The sequence below is a fragment of the Pseudopodoces humilis genome, chromosome 3 (genome assembly GCF_049639895.1).
Source record: "Pseudopodoces humilis isolate 2021_Gansu_Grassland_sample_001 chromosome 3, ASM4963989v1, whole genome shotgun sequence".
NCBI classification, from domain to species: Eukaryota; Metazoa; Chordata; class Aves; order Passeriformes; family Paridae; genus Pseudopodoces; species Pseudopodoces humilis.
The window spans coordinates 1,022,912-1,043,368 of record NC_142202.1 but is presented as its reverse complement, the minus strand read 5'-3'; the positions used below and the strand labels follow the sequence as shown (position 1 = coordinate 1,043,368).

Below are 20,457 nucleotides of genomic sequence, written 5' to 3'. Positions count from 1 at the left end.
TTGATTTGCAGAGAATTCATTTCATCTTAGAACCACTGGACAAAGCCCAAAACCACATTGAAAAGCACAAATATGGTGTTTGGAGCCTAAAAACAACAAGTTGTCTTTATTCACGAATTCCACAAACCCATTTTTCTACGTTTTCATCTCCCCCAGAAGTGACTTTGCTGGTTGTTCGTGGACAAAATGCAGGATGTTACTTCCAAGAAATGATAGTAATTCTTCACTTAAATGAAGGAAATACCAGAGTAGTATATAAAAAACAGGGGCAGGAGTTGAGCAGAGCAATTTTAATCGTTCCAGTTAGGTCTGTGGAGAATTAGCTAATGCATGTTCAAAGAAGACATCTAATTGCATCAACATTATCTTAAGCTCTGGAGGGAAGGGTCAGCAAATGGTTGTTTATTTTATGCTGTCTCTGAAATTTAGTAATACATTATTCCTAACATTTCCTTTTCTCATTTCAGTTCTGTGGAAAGTGTTCTGAAAACACTCGTGAAGAGCTGCAGACCGTAAGTGTTCGTTTCATGACTTTCTTTTTTTAATATTAGTTTAGGAAGGAGGGGAAGAGTGTTAAAAAGACCCCACTCTACCTGTCATTGCTTGGCTGCTGTTTAAAAGTATGGGGTGGAGGGTAGAGACTTTTCTGTGGTTTATTTCTCCTTTTTAACAGCCTTGGTTGCAGTAATTCTGTTGTATAAAAAAAATGTATCTAATATGCATTTTAAATACTGCAATGCATGCATACTTAGTGTATTTTAAAAGAAATTAAATCACCAACGTTCCTGTAATGTTTCTATAAATGATCCTTGTGACTGAAGTGATTTATTTTTTTTATATTGCATCAAAAGTGAGTAATAGTTGTTTGATTTGGACCAGCCTTCAGAGTGAAATGGTTCAACAAGACAAGAAACTTTTTAATTGGTGGTCTTAAAATGGTGCATCACAATGTCCTTGGTTTCCCTCTGTTTTGTGAAGGTTTTTGGAGATGAGGGCTGCCTTCCTGTGGCTCCTGGGCACATGGTTTTACTCTAAAGCCAACATTTATGACAAATTGATAGCTACTTTTCAACATGATTAAAAAGAGCCAAACTTTGAAGCAGAGTCTGTGTATGTTCAATGGTTTCCTTGTTTTCAGGTATTTCCCAGAAGATGCCACTGCAGAAATGCTGGATGAGTGGAGGCCTTTGATGTGTCCCTTTGATGTGACCATGCAGAAGGCCATTACCTACTTTGAGCTCTTCCTGCCCACCACCCTGCCCCCTGAACTTCACCACAAGGGTTTCAAGTAGGTGTCACTGAAGAGTGCTCTGTTCCAAATGCAAGGAATCATCTTTTGCAGGATGATTTGAAGTCACTGATGGCTTTCAGCAGCATTTTTGGCAGCAGTTTAAGACAGAAATACTGTCAACCTGCTTTTTTGGTAAAAGGAATCCTAGTCCCTCTTCCCTGCTGAGTAAAGCACACAGCAAATCAAACTAAATTGAATTTAATGGAGTTTGTAAAGGTGCATTTAAGTCAGTGACTGCTGGGGAGGGTTTGCATCCTTGGCCTCTGGTGAATTCAGAGAAGGGGCTAACGACACTTGTGACCACTGATCAAAAGGGACAAATTTCACAGTGCAAGGCAGAGGGAGATCAAGTGTCATTTGGTCTCATCTGGTTTTTTTGGGAGCAGAGCTGAGGTAGATAAGGAAGCTCCTGGGAATCACTGGTGCGAAAGGGTGATCAAAAAAGAGTAATAGGAGAAGGAAGAAAAAAGCCACAGAAAGCAAGGAGTGAAAGTCAATATCAAATTTGGGAATATGCTGTGGGAGGCAAATTGATAAAAGCTTATCCACGTTGATCCCTGTTCTTGCTGAATGAATTGAGGGAGAGGTGAATTCGTGCAATCACCTGGCAAAGTGAGAGATAAATATTCAGTGAGGGAGCTGCCTTCTCAGTGTTAAAATTATTTTGCTTCTGTTTTCTTTCAGGCTTTGGTTTGATGAATTTATAGGCCTTTGGGTGTCGGTTCAAAATCTTCCCCAGTGGGAAGGAGTAAGTATTTGTTTTTCACCTACACTGGAAGAAATCCTCATTTCAATATTCCTACAATGTGCTTGCAAGGAATTGAAGCCAAACAGTGATATAATGGATTTTTTCCCTTCTGCTTTAACTAGTACAAGAAAGCAGAGACAATAATTTCATTATTGTTAGCAAGCAATTACTGTCTAAGTAAATGAGGCTGCAGTTGTGCTTGGTGAACAGTGCCTGATGGCCAGCTCAGGCAGCTTTTCATTCCAGCCTTGGGAATGCTGGCATTTTCCAGACTGCCTGCTAATACTTAGAATTATGCAAAGTGCAGCTGTGATTTCTAGAAATCACGCTTCTGTCCTGACTTTTAATACATCTTAGGTGGCCCCTAATTTTGAGTGGTGATGTTTTGCATTCACTGCAATGAGCTGCTGTTGACTTTGAGATACAATAAAGAACCTGTACTCCCCTTGGCCAAAAATTCCCTTGGGCTGTATCTTTCAAGGCACATAGTCTGCCATGTACCTGTGTGCCCCTGCTGTGCACAGGCTCATGTGGGGAGATCCAAAGCTGGGAAATGAAAACTTCCCTCTGGAGGCAGCCCCAGCAGCAGCTCAGGTGCTCTTGGTGTCAGCTGAGCTGTGCCTTGGCTTTGCTGCAGTGAAACTTGGCCTATCCCCAGTTTTTTTCCCTGCTCAGTATGAACATAAGCTCATTGGCCATCTGGCTCCTTTTACTAATCTCCTGCCTGGATACACAAGGAGAAGTTCTCCGTGTCTGAGGAGAAAGCTGATTTCCAAACTGCCGTGGTCGCACATTCCATGGGTCTTCTGCTTCCATCACAAATCCAGGGAGGCAGCCTTGGGCCCAGCTCTTGGCAGTTGTCCAGATTCAAACGTTGGTGATGCCAAAGCTGGTTTTGAGATTCTGTGTTCTCTGATGGTTTCCCCCCTGAAAAAATCATAGTTCTGTCTATTCCTTCTGACAGAACTGTGACAGCCTGCATTTGAATATCATGATTTAGTTTGTTTCTGTCAAACTGTGCAACAAATAATCATCAGCAGTCTTTCACAAGTTATCGCTGATATTTTTTTCCCTCTTCCGCTGTATTCTGACAGTTTGCTTGCTTTTTTTTTTCCCAAGCTTTCATTTCTTGTTTGCTTTCCTGTTGTGTCTGTTTCCTAAAGTCAGGTTCATTCCATCAGACTGGGATGCAGATAATTAGACACATGGGTTCTGACTCTGCAATCCAGTTTAAGCCTCTGTATGCTGCAAGCTTTTCCTCAGCTTGCTTTGGCAGGAATTAGACTTTCTGTTTGAAGGGGAGCTGTGGAATCCATTCCTTGTGTGCATAGTAAGGATTTTTTTCAGTGGGTGTTTCCTCATACCAAATGAAAAAGGCAGATCATTAAAGAAAATGTAACCCTTGTCTTCAGGCTGTGTCTGATGTCCTGAATTGAACTTGGGGGTTTTCCAAAGCTGTCATGTCCTTCAGCCTGAGAGGTGACCTGTTCCTCTGGGCTGTCTGTCTCGGAATTAGGCAGGATTATTTAAGGCCCTTCCTTTTGGCTTTGTCATTGCTTCAAAATACTGATAGAAGCATCGAGAGCCTGACAGGTCTTTCCTGATTTGGATAAGCTCCTAAAAGCAGAGTTGGTGGGTGATGTACTTTTCATCAGGGTACAAGAGTGAGACTTCATTTCCTTTTGTATTGGTTCAGTCCTGATAACTGTCTTTCCTCAGGACATCTTCCAGTTCCCTTTTGGACTCCTGGGGCTGTCTTCTGGTGATGGAGCATCTAATTCTTCATGGGCAGTCACAGACTGCCCTCCCATCAGCTGACAGCTGATGTCTGTGACCTTTACAAGCCACTGAAGGGTTTAAACCAAAGCACACAGATGTGACAGCCAGCAGCACACACTGAGTAGGATGGACCCTGCAGGAACTAATTGTCCTAAAAAGCTAAATATTGGGAAAAGCTAGATGGATGAGTTGGTGGAATTTTCTTCCATGTCTCTGTATAAATGCTATTTTAAGCCAGTGAAACACATCTTGGTGTGGTTCTGATGGAGCGAAATCTCCCTTCCCAAGTGCTTTTAGTGCCATGGATAGCTTAAATCTTGTGTGTGTGAAGTAGCTGTAGGGCTCTGCAGATTTTATTCTCAATATATTCTAATGGATATTCCCTTTTTTTCTTGGTTATTTTCAGCATCTAGTCAATCTATTTGCTCGCTTGGCCACTGACAACATTGGGTACATAGACTGGGATCCATATGTACCAAAGGTAACAGTGCTCATTTCATGATGTGCCTTACTTACTTTGCGTGGTAGGTTTGGTTTTTTTAAAACACCTTTGGATTAGAAAATTAATTTATGCCAATATTTGATTTTCTTCCTGTCAGATTTTTACTAGGATTTTGAGGAGTTTAAATCTGCCAGTGGGAAGCAACCAAGTTGTTGTTCCAAGATTCTTAACAAATGCTTACGATGTAGGACATGCAGTCATGTGGATCACAGCCATGATGGTGAGTAACTACTTCATAAAATGAAACAAAAATGAATGCAAAGCTTTAAATACATATTTAAGATGAATATTTGTTCTGCTGAGCTCACTGCAGAAGTGTGGCTTTGGGATTCTTTGCCCAAATTACATTGTCAAGTCCATCGTTCCACTGTCAGTGTGGAGAGGGGCTGGAAAGGTTTGTGTCACAGCTGCTGCCTGTGGCATTTGGGAAAGGAACAAACACCTGTTTTAGTGTGAACCTCGGCAGATGGGATGGAGAGAATTTGCTCTTCGTGCTGAGCTGAGGGCGGGATGTGATTTGCTGCTTTGATGTCTCGCTGTGGGGAGAACACACCTGTGCCTCATGCTGCTGTTACCTGTTCATTTGATCTTGGTCTGTGTGATAAAATTCTGTGGTTTATTTGTTTCAGGGTGGCCCAAGTAAGCTGGTGCAGAAGCACTTGTCTGGCTTGTTCAATGGCATTGCCTCTTTTTACCATCCCTCAAATAACGGGCGCTGGCTGGTGAGTCGGGTGGTTTGGGTGTCAGGACAAGAACTTTGGCTGGGATTTCTACCTGTCAGCCCTGTGTGCTCCAGATTGTCTGTTGATGTGTGGTGCTTGCAGCCTTGGATTATCAAGATCCACGACTGCACTGTCATTCAAACCATACTCCTATCCTTGTGTCAGTGCAGAGATCCAAAACAAGACATCTAATTTGGAAATAGCCAGGAGGAAGAAATTGGCATTTGAAATGAGGCTGACAAACACCATCAGTATTACCTGTGTGATGTCGCTTTTTTCTTACTGCCTCCAAGTTAGGAAAATCTAGGATGGGCCTTGGAGCAACTTAGTCTAGTGGAAGGTGTCCCTGCCCATGGCAGGGGGTTGGAACTGGATGAGCTTTGAGGTCCTTTCCAACCCAAACCATTCTGTGATTCTATTAAACAAAGCAAAAAGGATTTTTAATGCATTGTCTAATTTGAAACATAATTTTTGATGGTGTAACTAGAGAAATCTTCTGTTAGAGAATGTAAGAATCTCTCTGTGCTAGCTGGTGGAAAATAGATTAAAACAGCAAGGCTGGTCACAGTAGTGCCCAGGGAGATGGCTTTTCTTGAACAGGATATTTGCTTACGTGTGAGCGTGCAGGGAATGCTCACAAAGGTGTCCTAATTACGTAAATAATCTTGATTCTTGGCTGTATAATTTTTATGTGATTTTCATGACTTTTTAAATCATAAGGGACAGTGCTGGCAGCACAATTACTGATATTTTGGGAAACAAAGTTTAGCGACTAATTGTGAACATTGTATTTTAGAGCTCTTCTGAGCATTCCTTTATTGAGGTTCTGTAATTCCAAAATCTCGCCTTACTCGTTTTTTTTGTTGTGCCCTGAGCAGCTGGGGTTGTGCTGCTGCCAAGCTACTGACCATCATTTCTCATCTGTTCCCAGAACAAACTGATGAAGCTGCTCCAGAGGTTGCCCAGTGGGGTGGTGAGGAGGCTGCACCGCGAGCGCTACAAGAAGGTGACCTGGTTAACTCCCGTCCCTGAGAGCCACAAGCTCACGGACCAGGACGTGACAGACTTCGTGCAATGCATCATCCAGCCTGTTCTCCTGGCAATGTTCAGCAAAACTGGAAGCCTGGAGGCTGCCCAAGCCCTGCAGAACCTTGCACTGATGCGTCCTGAATTAGTAATTCCACCTGTACTTGAGAAGTAAGTTTTGGAGGAGCGTTGCAACATCCGTGTGCCCTTCCCAAGAAATAAATAGGAAAAGCAGTCATATTAAATAAAGAATGAATTGCTTGCTGTGAATGAATGCCTGCAGTGAGAGGAGCTGCTGATACACCCTCCTGAGCTATCACCTTAGTCAGAATGGGAGCAAGGGAGAATTTGATTTTTGAATTCATTCGATTTGTTTTGTTGCTTGTTTGGGTTTGGTTTTTTTTGAACACCTGGCAAGTGGCATAGTTCTGGGAGCTGTTGACAGCTCGTGTGCTTTAGGGTAGGCAGTCCTCAGGTGGCTTGCATTTCTGGGAGCATTTTGTATCAGATAGTGGGTGGAGGAGTTGAAAAAGCAACTTTGCATCCTTATTTCATTAGCCACCTGGTAGGTTCCAGATACACGGGGTGGTTGTGTAGCAATAAAGATATATTTTATATTTCTGTTTGGTTCAGAGCATGTTACAGGTTGTTTAAAACCACTGGCATTGCTGACTTTGTAATTGCCAGACCTTGTGCCCCACGGAAATATTTGATTTTTACTATTTCTAATGCCTTGATGCCTGAAATTCCCAAAGAAAAATGGTGCTCCTTCCTGCTCCACTGAAAGCTTTCCTCCTAGTCCCCATCTATGTTCCCTATGCAGCCTTTTGTATCTTAACAAAACAGCAGAGGAGTGAGTTTGATTGAAGAGCCCTTCCTGTGTTCCACGCCTCCCTGACTCAGCTGTTTGTATAAACTTGATAAATCCACTCTTGCAGAAAACATCCCAAGCCCAGCAGTTCCAAGCAGGACAGCAGTGCTGGGTAGGGCTGTTTTGAGCTCTGTAGCTCAAGCCATGGCTGGAATGTTTGCCTTGGCTGCAGTTCCAGGTTATTTGGGTGGGCTGTGCTCTGGGTGACGTAGGGCAGGGGAGCGCTGTGACTCCTGTCTGAGCTGGAGGCTCTTGGTAACAGCAGGAAGTGTTGTGATGCAGTTTGCTTAAAAAGTGTTAAGTGTTTGGAAAAAAAATGGTTTAAAAATCACAGGAACTTCCCAGGTTTTGATAAAGAGGTCTGAACCTCAATGTAACATGAAGAGGTCCTCCCTCTGTCTAGAGGCAGCCAAGGCACGTTTTCATGTTTGCCACAAGAACCACAGAGCTGGCATTGCCTCCAAGTCCAAACAGGGACATCATGGTAGCTTTGGATGCTGGAGCACAGGCAGTTCTTAATTCCTGTGCTGCTGCTGCTCAGGTCTTTAATCATGAGCTGGCGGTGGATAGCAGTGATCAAATGGAAGGAGCATGGTAACAAAGCAACATTAAATCATTCACAAAATGATGAGAAAATGATGGGATTTTGGAAATTTTGGAAACGTTACATTTTTTTTTGTATTGCATGCAGAAAATACCATGTGCAGTCCACTTCTATTTTCTTTGAAGGCTTTAGAAACATTACTGTTGCCAATCTGCCTGCCTCCCATTTTACAGAACATATCCTGCACTTGAGACCCTGACAGAGCCTCATCAGCTGACAGCCACCCTGAGCTGTGTCATTGGGGTGGCTCGGAGCCTGGTGTCTGGGGGAAAGTGGTTTCCTGAGGGTCCCACACACATGCTACCTCTGCTGATGAGAGCCTTGCCTGGGGTGGACCCAAATGACTTCAGCAAGTGCATGGTGAGTGTACAAATATTGCCTTTTTTTTTAGAAGATAACCAGCCAACTAACTAATACTATATATATATATATATAAATATTTTTATATTTCTCTGAAAGTGGGTAACTCTTGCTTTCAGAGTCCAGAATTTATCAGCCTTTTTTTTTTTCTGCACAAATTTTATTCTTAAAAATTCAATATTACAAGCTTCTTTGACTCATTTAACAGTGCAAAGTGGTTGCGATAAGCATTGTACTGATTTTTTGGGCTCTTCTGATAAACAGGATTAAATAGCTGCTCCACAGCTCCTAGCAAATATTCCTAGTCTTTTAAGATCAAAAGGAAACCCTTTATCACTAGGTTTTCATAATGTTAAATTATAAGTCCGTGTTTTTCAGAAATTCATATTAATTGACTTAAACAATGTAAATATTGGGGTTTTGTAGCTTTAGAGTTCAGCACAGAATAATGGCTACGTTGCTTAGAAAATGAAGACTATTTTTACAGTGCTACCTGTTAGGTTTTATATATGAAATCTGAAATAGATGTTTTAGGGTAGAAGAATTGAGCTCTGGATTTATTTGGTTTTTTTAGTATAATTTTCTTTAGATCCTATACCTTAACTGTAAAAGCTTTTTAATGTGTAGGTACAGTAACATTCATTAAGGAGCTGTTTGTACCTCTTAACAGATTACATTCCAGTTCATTGCAACATTTTCTACTCTGGTGCCTTTAGTAGATTGTTCATCTGTATTGCAAGAAAGAGATGATCTTTCAGAGGTAAGAGTGCTGGCTTAGTATAAAAACAAGGCTGTAACTTGGTTTTCAATTTAATTTCTAGCAAAAGATATGAAGGTATATGCAAAGATATGAATTCCTGTTTGTTTCTATCAGAGGAGCTGATACCAGTGTGCAAATAGGCTTTAGCAATTAGTCAGAGCTTGTTGTAGAGAATGTTAAATTCAGGCAATCTAATGTTTTAATGTCAAAACTAAATTGCTCAGAGCCCTGTGTGTGGTGTCTTTTGACTCGGAGCTCTCCCTGCCTTGAGGAGGATGTTGGACTCTGTAGTTATTTTAAACAGTGCATTAGATGGGTTTTTTCATCATTTTTCAGGGCTGTTTTCTTCCTAAAGAAACCCCTGCTCCTCTTTGAAGTCCTGCTCCCCTTCCCTGATTGAGATTCTATTGCTCTCCCTCCAGATACTTGTTAATCTCTTCCTGTCAAGAGATCGTAACAGCATTAGACAGCGAGCCTTATCCCCTTTCCACCACACCTCTTTGCTCCTGGGACACTTTGTAGCTCAGAGAGCTGCAGGTTGCCCAGATTAAAAGGTGAATTTCATTGCTCCAGAGCTGCAGCACTCAAAAGTGAAGAGGAGTTTGATCAGGGAATATTTAATGTAATTCTGCCAGGAGAGCAGGTCTGGCGGCACCCCTGGCACTCGCTGACCTCCTGCTGCAAAGGAGGATCAGTGGTGAGGCCAAAGGTTGTATCCATGGAGGCAGACCTGATTTCACCAGAGAGGTTATTTGGATACACATTCAGGCCAGGAAATTGGGACAGGACGGTGTCAGGAACATGTAATAACTGTTTCATGGAGCACTTGAGTCTGTATGGTGGGAAATGCACTGGAGGATGTTCTCACTTGGACCTTGGAAGTAGTTAATGTAGGAAATAAACTTTGTTCACTTAGTAAAAGCCAATATCGTGTGTTTCCTTTGTGTTGGAAAACTGTAGGTGGAGAGAGAATTGTGCTCTGCATCTGCTGAATTTGAGGATTTTGTGCTGCAGTTTATGGATAGGTGAGTGAGCTAAGGAGAGGGGAAAGCTTGGCATGAGGAACTTTATAAAACTTTCCAGTTTCACTTACTAACCCTGCACTTCCTGGGTTTATTTGTGTAGATGTTTTGGACTTATAGAGAGCAGCACATTAGAACAAACCAGAGAGGAGACTGAAACAGAGAAAATGACTCATTTGGAGAGTCTGGTGGAACTGGGTCTCTCTTCTACTTTCAGTACAATCCTTACCCAGTGTTCAAAGGATATCTTTAAGGTATGTAGAACACAGGCTTTTCATCTCTTTTAGGAAAATGAATTTTGAGTTGACAGCAACTGGTGCATTCAGATTCTTCCTTTCTTCATGAATGTGAACTTCCACATTTAGCCAAGGAAAGGGCTGAGGGGGCAGTTTGAATTCTTGTCAGTTTGGTTCATGATTTTATCTACATCCCTACAGAGCTCTTGTGCAAACTGATGATAAACACAAGCAGAAATCATTCCAGCAGTTCATTTTAGCCCTGTATCAGTTTAGGTTGTGGATTTTCACGTCTTGATAATGCTGACCCACTCAAGACCCTGCTTTCCTTGTCTCTCCCTCTTTTTTGTCACTTCCTCGGCTGGGCCAAAGAGGCTCCACAAGGAGCTGTGTGGTTAATGGGATCAGAAAAATTACCTGGATTAAAATAACTCGGAGGGAGAGGGTGGAGAATCCGGGTTATTACATGGACAGCTTCTTTCCCTGTAGTTTGGGTTACCATATTTCTGTTTAAATAAATACATATGGGGAGATGCCAGGTTTTGTACATTTTGAACATTGGCACTTGGGCATGATTTTTGTTTGGAATCTTTTGGTAAATGCAGGTCTTAAGTTAATTCTTCGTAGTCATTAAGTATTTAATTTCTATTTTTCCTGTTTGTCCATTATTAAAGTATTCATGGGATCTGCATTTTATGTAGTTGAGCTTGCCTTGCAAGGTGCTGGATGGAAATAATCTGCTTTAAATCTGCTTAAATAGTTGCAACTTAATTCCCTATTTATTTGTTAACTAAGGGGTGTCTTGGCTTTCCTTCGCTGTGACATGTGAACTAAGTTTTCCTGTCATCAGCCTGTGACTTATTCCTGGAAAACATTTTCTGTGTAGTTTTTCAGAATCACCCTAAACTTATATTAGTCATCAAGAGTTATCCACCTCCTCCCTTCCCAAAGAGAACATTTCAGGCTTTCAAAGAGCTGCTTTCTCTGTCTCTCTATTCTAACTTTTTTTTCCCATGTTAATTGTGGGTTTCTGGTTTAAAAGAACACAGGGTTATGTAGAGATGGTACTTTCTGTGTAACATCAAACATTTTGGGATATCTAATTTGTTTTGTTTTCTTTTTAAAAAGTAATCTCCCATCTTTTTGTCCTTGTTTTTAGGTTGCCTTGGAGAAGGTTTTTAACTTTGCTGTTTCAAATATATTTGAGACAAGAGTTGCTGGTCGAATGGTTGCCGATATGTGCCGAGCTGCAGTAAAAGTGAGAGAAAATCCTCTTCACTCCCTCTTTAAAAAAGAAAATAGCTAATGCTGCTGCTTTTTCCTGTGTAATATCTATACTTTTTTCATGTAAACACAGGTGGCTCTTAATATTAAGTCTTCTAAAACTGGCTGGTTGCATATAGCAATATTTCAGGAGGTTAATTCATGCAGTCTTTATCTTGCATTTATGTTAAACTTAGGTTTTATTGACTGAGAATCATGAAGTCGGGCTGGCTGTAGGTTGAATGTGAGTTGGGATGCAATCTAATCTTAGCTGTTTATCACTGTGTGTGCTGAGTTCCCTTCAGATATTTTGTTTTAAAATGAACTTTTTGTGGTGCTGTTTGCAGTGCCGCCCTGAGGAGTCCTTGAAGCTTTTTGTACCACATTGCTGCAACGTCATAACTCACCTCACAGGCAGTAAGTTTCTAACATTTCCAGTGTTACTGGCTTGCTTTTGGGTTGGTTTTTGTTAAGCATGAAAAGACTATCTAAGACTTCCGGATGTTTTCCACAAGTTAATTTCCACAATGGACAAATACATTAATCTCTCTAAAAAGACCGAAGCAGCAGTTGTGTAATTCCAAGGCCAAAATCTGTCAGGCTTCAAGACCACAATTCCTTAAAAATGTGGCAGTTGGAAATGTCTCCAGGCATTCCTCAATTTCAGGATGGTACATTGGCTAAAAGTGACTTCCAGCTTGACATGGGTGCAGTGTGAGTTGGAGGGTTGGGAGTCAGATTTTGGCATCTGGATTCTGATGCAGCTTGTTTGGAAAACTTGGCTACAGTGTGGTGACAGCAGTGCTTATCCCTTGTTCCTCTAGATGATGATGTATTACATGATGAAGAACTAGATAAGGAGCTGCTCTGGAATCTTCAGCTTTTATCAGAGGTATTCCCAAAAACGTTCTTCCCACGCTTGTGTGTCACTGCATCCTGCTTAATGCCCCTGAAAGGAGAAAAAAAAACAATTTCTGTTAAAGCAGTGTAAATGTTGTATGAATGGCACTGGAGAGCTTCTGGTTTTTACCTAGCGGCAAATGCAACATGAGTGGCTGTTGTTTGAAGCAAATAAACACAGTGTTGCATGTGGAATGAAATTAAAGCAATTATTGAGGGGGAGTGAAAGAAGAGGGATCAATGCAGGGAGAAACATAAGAAGCTTTCAGTAACTAGAAATATTTTAAAATTAATATAAGAAAATACAGGAGTATTGCTAGAAAATTCAGGATGGGGCCAGGCAGATGGCATCACTGAAACTTTTCCAGCAGCTGTGGAAGCATCATTTTGTGTGTAAATCCAGTGGGAGCTGGAGAATGGAGCCTGGCCCAGCTGGGCTGAGCAGTGTGACCTGTCCCGCCCTGCAGGACCAGCCTGATGTTTGCAATGTCTCTCTGTGCCCCCAGATCACACGAGTGGATGGCAAGAAGCTGCTACTGTACAGGGAGCAGTTTGGGAAGATACTGCAGCGCACCCTACACTTAACCTGTAAGCAGGGTTACATTCTGTCTTGTAACCTACTGCACCATCTTCTTCGTTCTGCTACACTTATCTACCCCACAGAGTACTGCAGTGTGCCAGGTGGCTTTGACAAGCCTCTTTCTGAATACTTTCCTATCAAGGCAAGGATTTTCATTTATTTAGGATTAGAGGATTTGACTTTTTTTTTTGTTTTGTTTTGTTTTCTGTTGAAAAAGCAGTCGTACGCTCAATGGTTTTATTTGGAGATTTCTGGACAGTGGTAGCAGCAATGGAAAGCGATGCTTTGGGCTTTGAAATGTAGAGCAAGTGGCAATTAATTTGAAGTATGTTGATGGCAAAAAATGAATACTGACTGTTGTTGCAGTAGTTTTATGGTTTTGAGTGGTTTCATAGGTTTGTGATGTGTGTTTTTTACCATGATTGCATGACTGCAGTAAGTTAATATGCAGCAAGGAGATGTGGTGTTTTACAGGTCAGCAGAATGACAAATAATGATTCTACCATGAGCTTGAGATAAAATGAAAGCAGAAGTGGCAATATTAAAAGTTATTGAAACTGTCAGAAATCATGTGCTGCTCTGCTGTTAAGACTTTGAGGTCAATTTATCAATATCCCAGTTTGAAGGCAGCAATTTTCAGCTGGCCTGTTTCAATATACAACTGCGTTTTGCTGAAAACTGTTTTTACATAATTCTCAATTGCAGATGTTACTGAAAGCTAGTCCAGTTTTGTAACTGATGGAGACATCCATTTGGGCCAGTTAATCATTTAAAAATGAACAAAAATATCCTAAATGCCAAAAACCAAAAACCCCCAACAAAACAAATTGACAAACCCCCCAAAAAACAGCAATTACACAATTATTTTAAATTCCTCCTCTGAAACTGAAAAAAATCACAATGACTTTGCTGTTCTCTATGGGGGTATGAAAAGCCTGAGTTGTACTTAAGAATGTGTCTGAATTTATATCCAGACAAAGGAGTAATTAAGTTATATTTCAATTAGACCAGTGCAGTCCTTTTCCTTTTAGTGTTTTCAGATATGTGTTATTTTCTAGGTATGTGCAGACATACATAGGATTGGGATTTCTGTTTGATTTGGTGGTGGTGGTGTTTTTCCTGGAATTGTTAAGTTAACTACTTTATAGTAGTAGTTAGCTCACATGTGTTTGGGGTTTTTTGAATAACATTAAATGCTGTTTTTTTCAAAACACAATTCAAATAGCTTGATGAATAAGAAACATCTTTATTTGCTGCAGGACTGGGGTAAACCAGGTGACCTGTGGAACTTGGACATCCAGTGGCACGTTCCTTCATCAGAGGAAATAAACTTTGCTTTTTATTTGCTGGATACGTTCCTGCAGCCTGAGCTCACCAGGCTGGAGCTTTATGCACTTGGAGAGCTGGAAATGTCCAGGTAGGATGGAGAAAGGGCATGTGCCGTTCCATATCCATTCCTGGTAGTTATTGCCAGTCACACAGGCAGTACAAAAATTGAGAGGAAAATACTAGAATGTTGCACTTTGATGTTATTTTAAGATTTCCAAAGCTCCTGCTTCAGCTGAGATAGCATCAAGATTTCCCTGAAGTAACATAGGAAAGAAGTTGTTCACATTTTGCATTTTAATTTATCTTTAGACTGTAAAATAATCACTCCTAAAGTAATTCCCTAATCCTCCCCATGGAGGGAAGGAATTGTCCTGGTCTTGGGGTAAGGAGTTATTTCATAGGTTTTATCTGAGATTCAGATAAAATTCTTCAAAGCGATTTTCACATTAGTTTATCTTACCTGCACAGTTTTGAAATAAAAAATCCCCCATGTTTTCCAGAAAATGAAGTTAAATACTGGGGTTTGTAAACAAATTAGGTTGTCTCAAAAAAGCCCGGCTTGATTTCTCCAGTGCTTCCTCCTGTGTTTAGAACTGATGCAACTAAAGAAAAAACTATCATAAAACTTCACAAAAAAGATGTGGTTTATCATTGGTGTATTTTCAAGCAATTAACAGATAAGTAACCAGGTTTTCCTCTTTGTTTAAGAGATGATGTGCAGCAGTGTCTTGCCATCGTGCACAACTGCCTGATTGGCTCTGGGAACATTCTGCCTCCTCTCAAAGGGGAAAGGGTGGCTCATCTGTAAGTAACATTCATTTAATATCCAAAACATTCTCAGTGATGATGTTCCTTCATGCTGGGTTTTAGTGCTTTCTTACTGCTGTTGTCACACAACTGCTGCTAGAAGCTTGCTTTTAGGGAGCACTCATAGTAAATGGCAAGATACAGAAAATTCACTTGTCGGGAAAGGACTCAAACTCTCCTGTCCTTCCCTACGACATGTGTGTTTCAATGAGTGTGTTCACAGGTTTGACAGAGACCAAATTTCTGCCTGTTTAATGGAACTGATGAGGTTCTGTTAACTGGGAAATTAAAATTCTGGGTTCAAAGTGGCCTTACGGTGTCCCCACCTCTGACAAAGTCTGACCCAAAGGGATGCTTAATTTAAGTGTGAGAACTAAGACGTTCTGTTATTAAATCCGTAAGTCTGTGTGCTACTGGCATAAAAATTAACTTGTTAAAAGGAATTAAATAAACACCAGTGAAATGCACATACTTCATTATTTCTGTAATGTGTGGTAATATCTACTTTGTTTTCCTGCAGGGTCCCAAGTCTGGTGTCTTTGGAAGAGACAAAGCTGTACACTGGTGTTGATTATGGTGAGTATATCCCTGTCCATTCAGGTTTGTTTTTTTTTTTAATTTCCTTATTTTATCTTTTGCAAAAACAATGGGTTCTTTTGGAGACCATAATTTTGATTCTTCTCTTCATAGAAATGGCTTTTTATGACCAACACCAGAGCTCTGTGTACACAGAGTTTTATTTTCAGCAGTGATACACAAGGGCCGGATCTGCTGCAGGAATCTGGCAGGGGATGGGAGCTCTGTGTGTTCCTCAGTTCCTGTATGCTAAATGAACTGCCTGAACTTAGAAATAAAACTAATTATCAAGGCAGATAAAGGAGGTTGTGTACCTCTAAAACCCAAGCATCTGAGGTGATAAACTGATGAGAGCCATGTCCTTAGGTATAGCAAATGGTTATTTTTATAATAGTTCATAAGGCCTGTTCTGAATAGTCTGCTCTGGCTTTCCACAACAAATTGCTTTTTATGCTGTTGTATAATTAACAGAAAACGTTTTGTTTTCTTTTAGATTTATCCAGGGAGAATTACAGAGAAACAATTGCAAGGGTTACAAGAAAATTGCTGCGTAAGTTTGATCACTCCTGTAACTAAAACCATCTGTGTTATACTTCAGTATGATTTTATAGATGAGGAAATTATATTGTTTGCCTATAATTGTGAAAGTTAAGGTTTGCAGAAACAACATTATTGCTAATTTTTAAATCTCTTTTCCTGTCTGATGATACATTTCATTTCTCCCAATTGCAGATTACATTCTTGATAATTCAGAAGATGATACCAAGTCTTTGTTTCTAATAATAAAGGTATGCTTTACATTTGTAAAACTTAAGGCAAGATGACTTTTTTTGCAAAACAATCACTCTTATCCTCTCTTTCTTTCCACAGATTATCAGTGATGTTTTGCAGTTCCAAGGGTCTCACAAGCATGAGTTTGATTCACGATGGAAAAGCTTCAATCTAGTGAAAAAATCAATGGAGAACAGGGTCAGTGACTTGGCTTTGTGAAGCTTTGGCTCTTGAATTGCAGATTTGATACTGAAATCTAAACCAAAGGATGCCCTTTTTTACAGCTTCAAGGAAAGAAACAACACATCAGAGCCTTGCTGATCGACAGAGTTATGCTGCAGCATGAGGTAATTCTTCCCCTTCAATCCTCACTAATTTGCTTGAAAAGCTGCTTTGCATAGTTAGCTAAATGTCATCATAACAATATTCCTGCACTGGTGTTTTTATATGTGTGAAATGTAAAAACAATCTGTCCTTTCTTTGTGCTCCCCCTAATTCAGCTGAGAACTCTGACGATGGAAGGCTGTGAATACAAAACTTCCCACCAGGAGATGATCAGGGATCTTCTGTGTTTGTCCACGAGTTCCTATGGGCAGGTGAGGAGCAGCCCCTTTTAAACTGAGGTTTATGGAGTGTTTTGTTGGTCTCTTCAAGTGATTCTGCATCCTTAATCTGTTGGTCTGGCTGTTTGTTTTTCAAATGATCTTAAAAACACCTCGTTTCTGGCAGCATAAAGAATCTTCTGTAACTTTGTAGCTGTTCTCATGAAAATACCAGAAACAAGAAGTAGATTTTTATAAATGGGCTGGGGTGTTTACAACCTTCCACAAATAATTTTGTTTCTGTGCACAAATACACGATAAAAACTTTGTGCATAAATAACTGAAATGGATGAGGGTGTTATTTTTATCTAATAAATTTTTTGTTTCAGGTCAGAAGTAAAGCTCAGCAAGCATTCTTCACAGCTCTGGGAACCTACAATTTCTGTTGCAGAGATATCATTCCCTTAGTTCTGGAATTCCTGCGTCCCGACCGGCAAGATGTCACTCAGAAACAATTTAAAGTACTGCCTCACTAATTTGTTTTTTGTGGCTGTCTACTGAAAGTGTTTTTGCATGAGAATTTTTAACGGAGGAAGTGGGATTTGCTTGTTTATCAGCATGATAGATGTTTTCATGGCTAATAGGCATGACTGGTGGAAGGAATTATTTGTATTAGATCTATTTTCAAGAGAAATACTGTGTTTAAATATGTTCCCTGTGTGCTCAGGTATTACCAAAATGTGAGTTAGCACCTATTTTTAAGTTATGGAATGGAAATTGAGAAGATGTAGTCAAGGTGAAGCAGTTGTGAATCATCTCCTCTAACATAATTGAGAAATCAGGCAGCCAATCTGTGGATAAATTAATTGGCAGGGCTTCCAATCTCATTAAATGAAGACGACTCGGTGCAAAATCTTCAGTAATTTGACAGTGAGGCTGAATGTTTATGGACATTTTAATGATTTGGTAGCTGCAGCTGAGTTTTTATTCTGTGTGGGTGCATGCATATGTCGATATCATGGATGAGCCCAGCTTTAACCTTCCCAAACTGCATCTTCCATTCCACAGGGTGCCTTATATTGTCTCCTTGGGAATCACAGTGGGGTGTGCTTGGCCAATCTGCACGACTGGGATTGTATAGCACAGACGTGGCCAGCAATTGTCTCTTCTGGGCTTAGCAAAGCCATGTCCTTGGAAAAACCATCCATAGTCAGACTCTTTGATGACCTAGCAGAGAAAATCCATCGGCAGTATGAGACCATTGGGCTGGATTTTGCAGTGAGTGATCAGTTCCTTGGTGTTCAGCCTTGTCTGTGTGGACAAGGAAATTCTGTACTCTGCAGAGTTCCAAAGCAGAGACATTAAAAACTTGTAAGTTCAAGTCCCAAATCTTTGCACTGTCCATCAACAGGTTCCAGAGAAATGCATGGAGGTGGCTGTTCTGCTGCAGAAGTCAGGACAGGAAAGTTCAGAGTTCCCAGCTCTGGGATCAGAGGAAATTCAGTTGGGAATTCAGCGACAGAAGGAGAAGAACGCTGAGGCTGTGAGGTGAGTTCAGCTTTCTTGAACTGCTCATTAAATATCCCCATCCAAAGCAGCTAAACTGAGAAATACAGAATGTCCAAGGATTGTTGGGCTGCATCTTCTCTACACTTCTGTTTCCTCTTTGCCTCTTCCTTTTCACCTTCACACACTTTTTGTTGAGGAACTTTTCCTGTTTTTCAATGGATCTCTCAGTACCATGTGGTTGATAATTCCCTCTCTTTCTCTCAGGAACTATGAAAATTTGGTCAACATGCTGTTGGACTGTGTGGAACAGAGAAATCTGTAAGTCCCCCTTTTTTATGCATGGAAGGGTTTTTTTCAGGGTGGATTGGAAGTGGTTGCATTGATCAGTATTCAGGAGGACAGTTACCATGGTCTTGGATTTATTTGCACTGGGAGCTTGATTTGTTAATATAAGGCATCATCACATCTTGGAGTTAAGCTTTTTCCTTAGTCTGGCCTGTTACTGAGGTTTTTAATATGTTTTTTTAATTAAGAAAACTCTGGTTCTGGCTGTAACACTGACATCAGAATAGATTCTTACTGTTTCCATAATATTTGTGTTAAAAAACTTGTAAAAGAATATCCCTGTAGGTATTTTGCACCACTTATTTTGTATTTTCACACCTTTGTGTTCCCAGAACACCGGAGGTTTCCCAAAATGAGTTAAGCTCATTGATTACAGCAGTGCCATTAATTTATGTATTTACATAATCTTAATACATGTAATAATTTCTGAGTAAAACCAGTACATAAACTTTGGTGTTTACACTCTGCTTTGAATATTTGGTTTTTTTCAGGCCCTGGAAGTTCGAACACATAAGCATTGGCTTCCTGTCCCTGCTCCTGAGGGATGACAGGATCCTGCCCACCCGTGCCATAAAATTCTTCGTGCAGTGTCTCAACCACGATGCCATTGTGGTTCGGAAGGTGAGCCCAGGAGAAGGATTTCCTTTGGCTCTGCAGCTCTTTGGGCTTTACGTCAGGTTCTTAACAGGGTTTTTTGGTGGGATAAAGCACAAAAACTGAGGTGGAACTCCATCCTCCCCCTCCCAGCCACTCACGTGTACAAAACTTCCAATCCAAGAAATGGCAGTCTTGGCAGCGCTGTAGCATGACATGTGTAAATCTGTAAACTGTGAAGATGTGGGATGGGCTGAGTCCTTGTTTATTTCAGAGTTCTTTTGCAGAATTTCTTTTGCAGATGGCTGCTTTTCCCACCTGCAGTTTGTTATTTGAAGGGAGCCATCGATGTGTTTAGTTTGTTCTGTTACTGCCTCAGTGAGGTTCAAAACAAACCTTCCTTTCCCCACCAAAAAATTATTGAAATGATATTAAATTCAAATTATTAAAACAAAATTATTATTGAGGGCTTTCTGGCATATAACATAATTCATTTCTTGTATCCCCTGAAGGAACCATGTTTATTTCCTTATGGGTTCACTCCAGTTTTCACTGGCTTTTTAGGGATGATGAGCCACATCCTTCTGAGGGAAATGTGTGGAATGAATACATTAATACCCATTTTTTACTTTTCTTTAGGTGGCCATCTCAGCTGTGGCTGGGATTCTTAAACAGCTTAAGAGAACACACAAGAAAGTGCCCATCTGCCCTTACGAAATAAGTATGTTTTATTTAATATAATAATATTATTAAAATATATTTATATAATATTATTTAAATAATATTATTTATAATATATTATAACAGGCTATTATTTTAAATAACCTTATTAAAATTTATTTAATTTAATAATAATATTAATAGTAATAATTAAATAAGTAATATTTATTTAATATAAGATATACCTTGCATTTATCCTAAAATGTTTTTAAAAGCTTTTCTGGTTAAATTAAACATAGAATCAAGAGGTTGTTGATGTTCTAAGCAAATAGGTAAATATGATACAGAAGTAATATAAATGGTGATTTTTCAGTTTGGGATTTTTTTCCCCCAAAAGCCTTGTAATTTGTGAGAACAATTTGTATGTCTCCTTTTTAATTTTTGTCTATTTTTATCATATTTATACATGTTCATTTTGGTTTTCCTCTTTTATCAGGTGGGAGCCTGAAGCCTTCCAGCATTCAGGCTGGTGACAGAGCTGACAACCAGTGGCTGCACTACAACAGCCAGAGCCTACCAAAGACCAAGGAAGCCTGGGAATCCTGCTGTTTCGTGGAGAAAACACACTGGGGATATTACACCTGGCCCCAGTGAGTAGCA

At 40.3% G+C, this 20,457-nt stretch overlaps 1 protein-coding gene across 1 annotated transcript in view; it reads left to right on the top strand.

Annotated features, from left to right (window-relative positions):
• The window catches only part of PSME4 (proteasome activator subunit 4), a 43,781-nt gene that overhangs the window by 10,468 nt on the left and 12,856 nt on the right, over positions 1–20,457 (top strand). The window contains exons 4-33 of the mRNA XM_005525474.3: positions 468–512; positions 1,139–1,288; positions 1,976–2,039; positions 4,225–4,299; positions 4,418–4,540; positions 4,950–5,042; positions 5,974–6,239; positions 7,717–7,903; positions 8,574–8,663; positions 9,624–9,688; positions 9,789–9,939; positions 11,081–11,179; positions 11,532–11,601; positions 12,009–12,076; positions 12,591–12,806; positions 13,924–14,081; positions 14,702–14,797; positions 15,321–15,376; positions 15,870–15,926; positions 16,109–16,164; positions 16,247–16,345; positions 16,432–16,494; positions 16,648–16,743; positions 17,079–17,210; positions 17,758–17,967; positions 18,101–18,237; positions 18,463–18,516; positions 19,035–19,164; positions 19,777–19,858; positions 20,294–20,447. Coding sequence (XP_005525531.1) covers positions 468–512; positions 1,139–1,288; positions 1,976–2,039; positions 4,225–4,299; positions 4,418–4,540; positions 4,950–5,042; positions 5,974–6,239; positions 7,717–7,903; positions 8,574–8,663; positions 9,624–9,688; positions 9,789–9,939; positions 11,081–11,179; positions 11,532–11,601; positions 12,009–12,076; positions 12,591–12,806; positions 13,924–14,081; positions 14,702–14,797; positions 15,321–15,376; positions 15,870–15,926; positions 16,109–16,164; positions 16,247–16,345; positions 16,432–16,494; positions 16,648–16,743; positions 17,079–17,210; positions 17,758–17,967; positions 18,101–18,237; positions 18,463–18,516; positions 19,035–19,164; positions 19,777–19,858; positions 20,294–20,447 — 3,342 coding nt within the window. The remainder of the gene's footprint in view (positions 1–467; positions 513–1,138; positions 1,289–1,975; positions 2,040–4,224; positions 4,300–4,417; positions 4,541–4,949; positions 5,043–5,973; positions 6,240–7,716; positions 7,904–8,573; positions 8,664–9,623; positions 9,689–9,788; positions 9,940–11,080; positions 11,180–11,531; positions 11,602–12,008; positions 12,077–12,590; positions 12,807–13,923; positions 14,082–14,701; positions 14,798–15,320; positions 15,377–15,869; positions 15,927–16,108; positions 16,165–16,246; positions 16,346–16,431; positions 16,495–16,647; positions 16,744–17,078; positions 17,211–17,757; positions 17,968–18,100; positions 18,238–18,462; positions 18,517–19,034; positions 19,165–19,776; positions 19,859–20,293; positions 20,448–20,457) is intronic.